A 10,692-nucleotide genomic window follows, 5' to 3' on the forward strand; every position below is an offset into this window, starting at 1 on the left:
GTTGTTCGAGCGGAAAACATCGCGATTTTTTGTCGATCGGTGAAAGTTCAGCGGTGATCCCAGGCAATCCCGGAAGCCGCGCTCCTCCACTCGTCGCAACGTGGAAAGAATCGGTATTGTGCATCGCACGCGCTCACGCTCACGGACGAATGCGTGCAGCCGCCTCCGGTACAGGCCGTTTCAGCGCGGGCCGTTGAACCGAAACGGTCAACCGGAACGACGTCCGATACTTTTTCCTTCTTCAATAACGGGCGATCCGCCGCGCGCGGATACTAATCGAGCGAAAATCAAGGACGCGCCGGCGAACGTCGAGCGCGTCGCGACCCGCCGCGCTCGATTTCAGGGCCAAGAAAGCGTGCATTGCATTGCAAGGGCAAGGGACTCGACGCATTCAAAGAAGCGAATTTTTACAGATTGCTCGTAGTAATGAATTTTAATAATAATCTCCCGTTTCACCCTCGAATTTTCAGTCGGAAAATATAAATATCTAAAGCGAGAACTTATAGAGTATCTTCATTTTTGAGAGGCCCATGTCTAAAAATTATATGCTAAATGTAATCTAAAAAAGAAAGGAAGTAAGAGATTCCAAAATATGTTTAAAATAAAAATTGCATTTGATGTAAGATTAAAATTATTGCCATGTACATTTAGCGCTAAATATAAAATAAGATTTTTGATATGAAATGTTAATCTAACAATGGAAAAACTCGCTTAATTGTAGGATGCTGGCGTCTCAGGATTCATAGAAATCTAGAATCTTGGTATCCCAAGATTGTCGAATACAAAGATGGCATCATCCCTTAAACCTCTCACGTTTCACTCGGTATAAAGTTCTCGGCTTGTTTCCGAATTCTCGGCGTCTAATCCACGTAACATCTATAAAGTTTTAGAATTATCGCGTTCTGTGATCTTCGAGCCGTACCTTGTGTCCGACATTCACACATTCCGACACTACAACGCAAGGTTCTTATACGCCGTTGTAGATTAATAGCGGACTTACTTCTGCGGACGATCGAAAATACTTTCGCCGATGCCCTCCGCGCGATTCCACCTGAGAAAGTCAACGATCGCTGGGTGACAACGTGCAGATCCATGATCAGAAATCCGTCAATGGTTGATATATCGCCAGCAACCGAGTACATGCAGACTCGGGAGATTTTCGTCGATGCGCCCGCGCGTTTACCGCGAGTGCACGCGCACTCACCGCGACGTTCGCGTCGGTCGCTCGGGAAAATCAGCGATCTCGATCACCAAGGAGAGATCCAGTCAAATCGCCGAGTCGATCTTAGTCAACCGCGCGCACTGGCACACATTAGCACAACGTAGCCGTTCTACAAATCTAGATACTTCACTTCCTCCCGATTCTGCCTTTGGACCGTTTCTTTCCTCCAGGGTTTATCACCTGATCGCGTTGTCACCTATTACCGAGAGAAAATCCATGAATTACGATCGCAATTTTTATTTTTTTACTTTATAGATGCAACTTAATGGAACGTTAAGTCTGCAGAGACTGGCCAGATCTGAATTGTACTGTAAGTTTAATTTGCGGGGACTTTGCGTGTGCCTCCAAGTCAAGAAAGAAACGACGCTTCGCGTGAATTATGACTATGATTCACATATCGGAGTAATCTCTTTTCGCTCCGCGATATCGAGAAACGGTTTCGCACGATACAAATCGCACAATGTACTTTCCCACTTTATTTCAATCCTGTCGATGGACTCCGATTCTACTCTCGTACGTTTTCACTCGCAATCATCTGAAAGAGTAATCACTTAACACTCAAAGTCGGTAAACTAAGAAATTTTCTATTGACCAACATTTTTGTGTCACTCGTTTTTTACCTGCTCTCAATGTGCAAAATTTTATTTAAAATTTTATCCACTTTAAAATTTAACACAATTTTTGGCTTCCAACAAAGAAGAAAAAAATCGATGCACGTAAAATTCACAATAAAGTTAAACTCCTAATTAGCGCGATAAAACTCCGATTCGTGCATGCAATTTTTCAAAAATCCTTTCGATCGCTGTCGAGCTGGATGCTTATCCACAAGGACTCACAGGTTTCACAGATTCCTCCGTCCTTCTCTCCCCGAGGAGAAGACGAGGGCCGCGCACAAAAGAAACGCACTCTCGAAATTGGCTCCGGCCTCGATCAGCGTGGATCGGTCCCGGCGGCAGACTCGCGACGCGCGCGCGCGAGGACGCGTCGCAGGCGATCGCGGGCGATCTACGGGATCGCGAACGTTGGGACCGCTCGGCGGCCTCGGCGCGGCTCTCGAGCGTGTATGCGTAATCGCGGCGATATAAGGTGGCCGCGCGATGCGGTTTCACGGATGCAGGGAGAAGGGGGTTACATCAGAGAGAATACGAAGGAGTCCGCTCTCGCGGCTCGACTCGGTTTGTCGTTCACGATGACGACGACGACGACGGCAACGACGATGACACGACGCGCGAGATCGCGCCGTGCCGAGGCACCGCTTCGACTCCGCTTCGTTTCGCGAGCGCCGGGACCGACGAATGGCCGTCCGGGACCAGCTGGGTACCGCGATGTAGCTGGCCCGACTTGACGCGAGAGACCATGGCGCGTATGCACGAGGCAAGGCGGATCCGACAGTACAAACCGGCACGAAGGAACGGCTTCGACGGCGCGGAGCGCGAGCGAGAGGGGCCCGACGGGGCCTAATCTGACCGGAGGGGCTCCTATGCCCCCTTCGCGCTAACTCTCCCACGGCGAAAGGTGGTCGCCGACCGCGCGAGATGCTGCGGTCGGCCGAGATTTTCCTTGCCGACCATTCAGCATTAACAATAATACTTTTCTTATGTCATAAAAGCTTTACATGAGTTTTTTTTATGTACCGATAGCTTCAGATATAAATTGTATTAAATTGCGAATACAATTTATATAAATATAACATTATATTCTTTACGAAAAAGCTTATCAAATTTTAATTACGTAAAAAACTATGATTTTCTCTCCTTTGGATCTTTATTTCTAATACTTTATTTTGTAAGAGTTTCTTTTTGAATTTATTTTAAAGTCTTGGTATTACTGAGAAATGTATTACGACTGTGCGTCTATAGGCCCCTTAGTTGAGGTTCTTATTTCGCTTGGGCGGGAGAGATCTCAGATTCAAACAACGCATCGCGTGGCTGCTCCCGCGCCACGCCGACTAAATATTTCACGGAATATATTAAGATATTAGTCACGTAACTCTGGTGGATCCGCTACTATTAGCTTTCGAAGTAAAGTGATTTCCACGCGATCTTAAGGCACGTGATTGGTGCCCAAAACATGCGATATTTCAGTCTTGATACTAACATCCCACATTTTCTTTTAACAATAACAGTTGATTCACTAAGATAATTATAGGCTTTCTATAATTTCTAGAGTATCATTTTTCAAACGTTTTTGCATTACTCTCTCCAAACATAATTCCAAAAAATAGATACATAAAAAATAAATTTCTAAAGCATTATATTTCAAACATTTTCACGTTACTCCAAACATAATTCTGAAAAAATGGATACATAAAAAAATCAATTATGTAAAAAATTAAAGTAGAAGATAATTATAATAACGTTTAATAAGAAATAAATTATAATAAATTAATTTTCTATTGTCTTTCAATATTCTCATTTCTTAAACTTTGCAATGTTTTTCATTATATATTGTAAAAATACCTTAAAGGAACTAACTTGAAGCAATAAATTTAAGCCTTGCAAACAAGGTTGTAGTCTCCAGATACGAATCTTATTCTGTTATCAATTCTTCGACTCATTGTCAGACTACGTATCTATCTGGCGTCATACCGTCGTTGGCTGAACGTGCGAGGGGTCGTGTTTCCATTCGCAGATAATTCACGAGAGAGTTCACGTTCAGAAATAGTTTGAAAGAAAAGAAACCTTTTTCTTCGCTTCTTATTTTACAGACAAATTAACATTTGTATTAACATATATGTACTTTTACACGCTTAATGATTCTTTCATGATTAAATCGAGACTGTTCGACATGATTTATTGTTAAATTATTGAAGTTAACACAAACATGGCATATATCTCAACCTCTCTGTTTCTCTCTTCTCTCTTCTCTCTCTCTCTCTCTCTCTCTCTCTCTCTCTCTCTCTCTGTTTCTCTGTTTCTCCCCTTGATGCTGATACTTCGTTCAACTTGAGTGACTCTAGTACTCCGAGTACGTCAAGTTCACTCGAGCAGTTACGAGCACCGAAGGAATTACATCAAATTCGGTTCGGTAATCAAACAAATAGCGCATTCCTGTGTCAGATAATATAATGTGCCGCCGAAATATTTTCCGTTCCAGAAACCAGCTGATTGCAAAATTAAACAACCGCGACAGGCCGCGCGATAACAGTTTTATCACAAAGATAATAATTTTAAAGTCTGAACGCTCTCAACGATACAAACCCAACATCTAAATCAAACCTGTAGTAACTGCATTTATATGCACCACAATTTTATTCGCAATTTTAAATTAAGCACCTAAATATTATTATAAATATTATCCTAAAATTATTATTTAATAAATAATTGTCTTTAGTGTCTATATTCTTGTAATGTTTATGCACGGTTATATTGTTTACTGCAGAATGATCTGAAGAAACGTTAGCTAAAAGAGCTGCAAACTTTGATAAACAAGAATAAGCAATCGCACACGATACATATGTGCATACGCTCGAAATCATTTACGTTCATCGCCGCGGTAGAAGCGGCGCGACGGAATAGTTGCTGGGTTTACTGATTATTCCGATTTGCTCAATTTGACCGGGGCATGAGATGAGCCACGTGCCGGGTGTTGGTTGAAGATTCCGCAGCGTTGCCAGTCCACAGTTGTCTTCATTCCAACCATTGACACCGTTGAAGTACCTCTCGACTAGATGGCAACGTTGACATTGCCGCGCGAGCGTGCAGCTGGCATGATGCTCCGAGTCCGCCTAAATCGAGAGACAGTTTACAGTGGTCCAGCGGATGCTAAGGTAGCTTAGAGCTGCGCCGCGAGAGAGCCGATATGGTAGCGGGCGATCGTAGAAAATGGTACGGAAGAATGGAGAACGGAGGGATCTGTATCTATCCGCATATAACGCGCGCACATGCACATGTATTTATAGCTTCTTCACTAGTCGGCATCAGGAGAAGACTACGGGATCCGTCTCTTGCTCCGTGTTTGGGCGCCGCTGATACCTCGATAGCGGGATGGGAATTAAATTTGAAATTACCTGTCTGTGTCGATGGAGACGAATATTGATGAATGACACGCGCGCGCGGTTTCATTCGAAAGTTTGAGAGGGCAATGATCGACTTAGAACTTTGGATGTCTGGAGTAGAATGGAGTTTGGGACCCTACGACCATACAGTCAAAATAATTCATATTTTCTAAAAAAACTGTTTTCTATATTATTATCAAGGAGAAATGGTTGCATTAGTATAATAACAGTTTAATCGTATTCAATAAAATAATTTCATCATTATTACTATCCGATACGATCAGTTTCTCAATTCTGCATTACCCGTTCTGTCATATGTCGTTTCCGACTGGATATATCTTGCACCTTATAGTATTGCTAATCCCAATGACGTTAATCCTGCTTGTCGATGATCTACGGCGTCTTAGAGCACCGCTATCTCGACGAACGTCTGGATCCATTACGCCGTTCGTTGTTGCGCCGAATGACTGTGAGGATTTATAGACGCATGTAGGCACTGTCCTCCCCGGAGTGAATGGATTTTATCATTTCATAGAGCCCCGTGAAATTCCTCATGGCCGGCCGACAATGACGGCCAATCAACAAACCATTCTCGATCTCCGCGTACGTCGATTACAAAAGGAAACGTTCGAACGTGTCCGTCTAGAATTTTTAGTGACCCTCGCTTTTTTTTCTTCACGTCACTGTTCGTTTATTTTATTTCAATTGAGTTACATCGTCTTGAGTTACATCGTGAAAGCGTGAAACGCACGTAAAACGACATCAGGATATACGTGCGGGATTTCCCGCGTCGAGCTGTAGTTTTCTTCTCGACAATCGAATTATCATCGATTGATCTCAGCACGGTAGGTTTCTGTTTTCCTTTGCGGTGCACCAAAATGGTGACCCGCTGCGGAAACCGCGGTCAGGTAACACGAAACCGTTGCACTACATTTTCCGCGGGTTCGATGACGCAGACAGCTCGATAATAAATGTGACAACACAGCGAGTTTATCGGAAGATTATTATAAATAATAAAATTCATTCATTCCGGGGAGATATATTTGTAAACTATCGCAGTAAAAAAAATCAATTTGTTTCCTCTCTATTCAATTTTTATAAATATCTAAAGACTCAGAATTGCTATTTCCATCCATTTGCGGCAAAAGAAATTACTGAAATAGATCATACAATGTAAAAATCACGGAAATTACTGCCTCTTCAAGAGATTTTGCGATCTTTGAAGTACGCGGCGAATTATAAAGTAATGTCACGCTACTCTTCAAACGCGCGGCTTAATAGGAGATATAAATGTGACCATTTCTATTTCTATCCAGACTGACCTTGCACTGCGATATTAATAGATGGTAAATCGCTGTGCAAATACAGATAGCGTTGCTACATTGAGTTCGTCGCACCTGCTTGTTAGATAAATTGATAAATTCCAGCACTAATCTTTATAAGGATTCAATTACATTACATAAAACAGACATTGCATTCTTCTCACCGGATAATGCTCAAGCTTGTTGATAAAAGAAAAGTAATTTTTATACAGATACATATTAAATGTATTCTTAAACGTTTATTTAAATTTTCCAATTTTCTCGAAACTCTTCATGTACGTTTTTGAATAACACTATAAAATATATTGTGATCATATCTTAAAAGATAGGAATGTGAGACTATACGGTACATATTTTAAACCAAGCGCCGCAGACGGTATAGCGATTTCTGGTTACATTTGTTCATCAGCCGCACTGTGTCACTAACAGATGGATCGATTCAATTCGTTATTACGTTAATAAACTTATTAAGTTGACAAATTGATAAAGAACAAATAGATACATTCACTATTTATGAAAAATAAGACTCACTCAAATTTTTTAATGTACTTTACCAACAATATTCAAATTTGATATATTGTGGTTTTGTATAATAAAATAAATATTGATTTTATAAAAAAAAGAAAAGAACAAAAAACAGATAATTTGTTCAGAATAAAATCTCTTCTACAATAGAAGATTAATTATAAAATACAAATTTTTTGCAAATCAAAAGAGTTAAAATATGCAATAATAAATAACTTTAAATTTTATTAAGAATATTACTCAAAAATATTTTAAAATTTTTAAATCTTTCTTTAGTAAATGACTAATTGTAATATTTGCAACCATGGTGTGTTATGGTGCATGGCATCCTTAGCCAACTGTTCGGAGTTGGTGGATCGACGCGTTATACAAGCTTTACGAAAAGGGAACAGCCGGCATCGTGACCTGTTCGCAAAGTGGAGGGGGTTTCCAATGCTGACACGACGCCATTAACCGTACGTCCATCGACGCGTGTATGGCACTGTTTGTCAGTTCTGCTGTTATTCCGAGGCGATTCGAGCATTCGAATCTTGGTGACCGCGGTGGCAGTCGACATTGACAAAAGGAGTCCGATTGAAATCATTTTTCTCGCCCGCACCCCTGAGAATTCGTAAGTACGAGCGAGAGAGGAACGATTTTTGAAAACAACTTGGTGCTGGTGTTCGACATGAATCGACTGCATTGTCGCATCGTGTGCCGTGGCGATGAAGAACGCGCGATTGGTATCCGGAAATTTTAGCGTCAATATCGCGCCGGGCGAGAAGTGCCGTGTCTCGTTTAAAAATTGCAAATATGTATTAATTGTTTTGTACGCGTTTGACCATTTCACATGAGTAAAATCCAACATGCGTGAATTGATTGTTCCGCCTCTTGTAACATGAGTCTGCAACGCTATCAACTATCAGTGCATTGACGCTTCTTCGATATCAGTGTCTGTGGAAGTGTCGTAAACGTGAATGTTAACGCGATTATTCGGACGCAGAATTGATTTTGCGCATCAACATAATTTTATTTTAATCTCAATAAAGCTTCCACGAGCAATTCTGTCAATACGTATTTACGTTGGTAACTCTGATGCGCGTCGACGCCCAAGTTTTGCGACGATTGTTGAATAACGTCATAGTCGGCGAGACCACGCTTAAAGCGCGCTTTACGTTCTCTCCCATTCGAATTTTGATTTCAGTGTAAACAATGGCGATTGTGGAATCCTGTTGGTCGCCGTGCATCTGGTCGAACAGCGTTAAGACCGGTTGCAACGCTATAGCGTTTTACACAGTGGTGAGCATCACTTAATTGGCTAAGAAGTTCCATGCAATTAGAGGCAGAGTTAAAGTATATCTAATAGAATATAATTTCAACATTCTGAGGTTTGTTGTGCAAATATCACATAATCAATATTTATTTTCTTTCAGGCAATTAGTGTAGTGTTAATTACGCTAATATGCTATCAACTAGCTGGTGGCGATTCCACACAGATATACAATCCGTTATTTGAAGCTGATGTAAGGGGATGTAAGTATAATATTAATCATGTATAAATGAGTTTGTACATGGAAAAAATTAAGCTAAATTTAGTCGTAAAATATAGATAACTAATATTTTTTGCAGCAAGAGCTATATTTTTTGCAGCGAGAGCTACAGTTTAGCAATAGTAGCAAAACCTTTTGTTCTCGCTGCAAAAAATGTTACTCTCGTTGCAAAAAATGTTAGTTATCTATATGTTACGACTGTTTTAGCTATTGTAGCTAATCTTTTTATAGACTGAAATAGTGTTTCAAAAACGGATATGAATTTTAGAACGCTAACTTACGTATATTTCGTTCTTACAATTTTTAAAAATTTTCAAAACTATATTTATAAAATGTATTTATTTGTTCATATATATGACGTGAGAAATGTTTAAATATTAGTTATTACTTTAGCTAATCACACATTAAAATGCGATATTATAGTCAAAATTAAAAGAATCAACTTTTACTCAAGTTCTTTTAAATAAGAATACAAGTAGATTGATCATATACAAATACGAGTTTAAGCGGTCACAAGTATAACTCCCGCATCAATCAGAAATTAATGATCCGACATTTGCAAAATTAAATAAACAATATCTATATAATTAAGTAAAAATCTATTGACATTTTAAAAATCTATTGACATATGTATGTGACTACGATTTAGATCACTTTGCTTTAACAAAATTCGAGCTTTCTTTTTGTTTTATGTAAAGTTTTATGCTAATTCCTGAAGAATGCGAATAGCAAAAACGACGGAAAGTTTAAATAAAACTACAAAATCTTACAAACTTTTGCATTATCTAGAGAGGGTCATAAGTCATATAATTTTATTATCACGTTTTCACTAAGCTGGTGGGTGAGTGACTTCAGTTCTTTTTGTCAAGTTCTGACTGTCATTTCTTTTTAATCATATTATAAACTATAATCACTAGTCAAATTTTATTTTTCTCGTATAAGATAAAATTTTCTTTTTTTGTAACACTACTTTTAGATAACCCAATCTTGAACTATTCACCTATTTATATAATTTAAAATTGTTTTATTAACACTAGACCTACCAGAGCTGTTCAAATAACCGGTTTATAATATTTTATAATAATTACTCAATTTATAACGGTACATTGTTATGACTTTTATTGTAATGTGTAAATAATTAAATTGATCAATTTACTCTTTCCTTTCATTTCTTTCTTAAAAGAGATATATACCTGTATATTTAAATAACAGAAATTAATTGTCAGTGTTTCTAATGTTAATTAGTCTTATTAGTTCATAGGCTTATACTTTACTATTTTATAGATTCATAAGCTTTTAACTTTTAGGATATTTTTAGTATTCTATTAAAAAAAATGAGAGACGCCCGCAATTTTTAGCTATGCAAGTTGTCGGAGGCTTCCTCATCTTCTATCTGCTTCTGTTGGTCATATGCGCTTTGTTAATGGTTTACGGCATAAAGGAAGGCGTACGTGGATGGTTATTGCCATGGCTCGTTGGATGGTTCATCGTTTGCTTGTTCCAGTTAGTCTTCGGACTATGGCTTTTAGGCGGCTATTATATTTATGTGAGTTCCTTTTCTTTATTTTGGCAATGATTCTGTTATCGTTCGATAAAAATTCGCAATCATATCACTTATTTATGTTTTTACTTTAGTTGGACTCTGTATTCGCGACATTATGTAATTGGCTTTGGATGTCTTACAACGTAAGTGTATTTTTTTGTTTTTAGCATTTCCGTGTTATCTAAGCTTTCTGGTCTTCATATCTCCCTGTTTTTTTTTTACAGATATACTGCTGGCTGGTTGTTTTGTCAATGTACAGAATATTTGCGAAGCTGCAGTCTCCGAACATAGAACTTTTGTGGCCTTGAAGAAAAGCGCAATGTACGATACAGCAATACGTATACACCTATTGCCACCAAAGTAAGAAAGAATCTCTATTTCCATTTACTCGTAAACTCGACGTAAGAACGCGTGAACTTGTTAATAATAACGTAAAATTCTCCAATCGTTTTAATATATACTTTCGAAATGTTTCAACGGGTGTCTAAGAAAGCGAAATTCGCCTTTTCATCGATGTATAGATATTTTTACAATTGAGCTTAAAGACTTTTATG

At 39.0% G+C, this 10,692-nt stretch overlaps 2 protein-coding genes across 6 annotated transcripts in view; one reads left to right on the forward strand and one right to left on the reverse strand.

The window, feature by feature from the left end:
* The window catches only part of LOC112463866, a 55,888-nt gene extending 53,711 nt beyond the window's left edge, over positions 1 to 2,177 (reverse strand). For 3 of the 5 annotated variants that reach the window (XM_025030526.1, XM_025030525.1, XM_025030523.1), the window contains exon 1: positions 1,001 to 2,176. The gene's annotated coding sequence lies outside the window, so the exon portion shown is untranslated. Of the gene's footprint in view, positions 1 to 1,000 lie in introns of all 5 variants that reach the window. The other 2 variants (XM_025030528.1, XM_025030527.1) reach the window with 1 other exon arrangement.
* A 5,334-nt stretch (positions 2,178 to 7,511) lies between these two features.
* LOC112463861 lies at positions 7,512 to 10,447 on the forward strand. The gene is made up of 6 exons (XM_025030511.1): positions 7,512 to 7,676; positions 8,250 to 8,344; positions 8,479 to 8,578; positions 9,954 to 10,141; positions 10,231 to 10,281; positions 10,363 to 10,447. The coding sequence occupies exons 2-6, from the start codon at positions 8,258 to 8,260 to the stop codon at positions 10,444 to 10,446; spliced, it is 510 nt and encodes a 169-aa protein (XP_024886279.1). The 5' UTR covers positions 7,512 to 7,676; positions 8,250 to 8,257; the 3' UTR covers position 10,447.
* Positions 10,448 to 10,692: the final 245 nt, after the last annotated feature.

This window comes from Temnothorax curvispinosus, unplaced genomic scaffold, assembly GCF_003070985.1.
Source record: "Temnothorax curvispinosus isolate PA1 unplaced genomic scaffold, ASM307098v1 QBEX01013717.1, whole genome shotgun sequence".
In the NCBI taxonomy this organism is placed as follows: Eukaryota; Metazoa; Arthropoda; class Insecta; order Hymenoptera; family Formicidae; genus Temnothorax; species Temnothorax curvispinosus.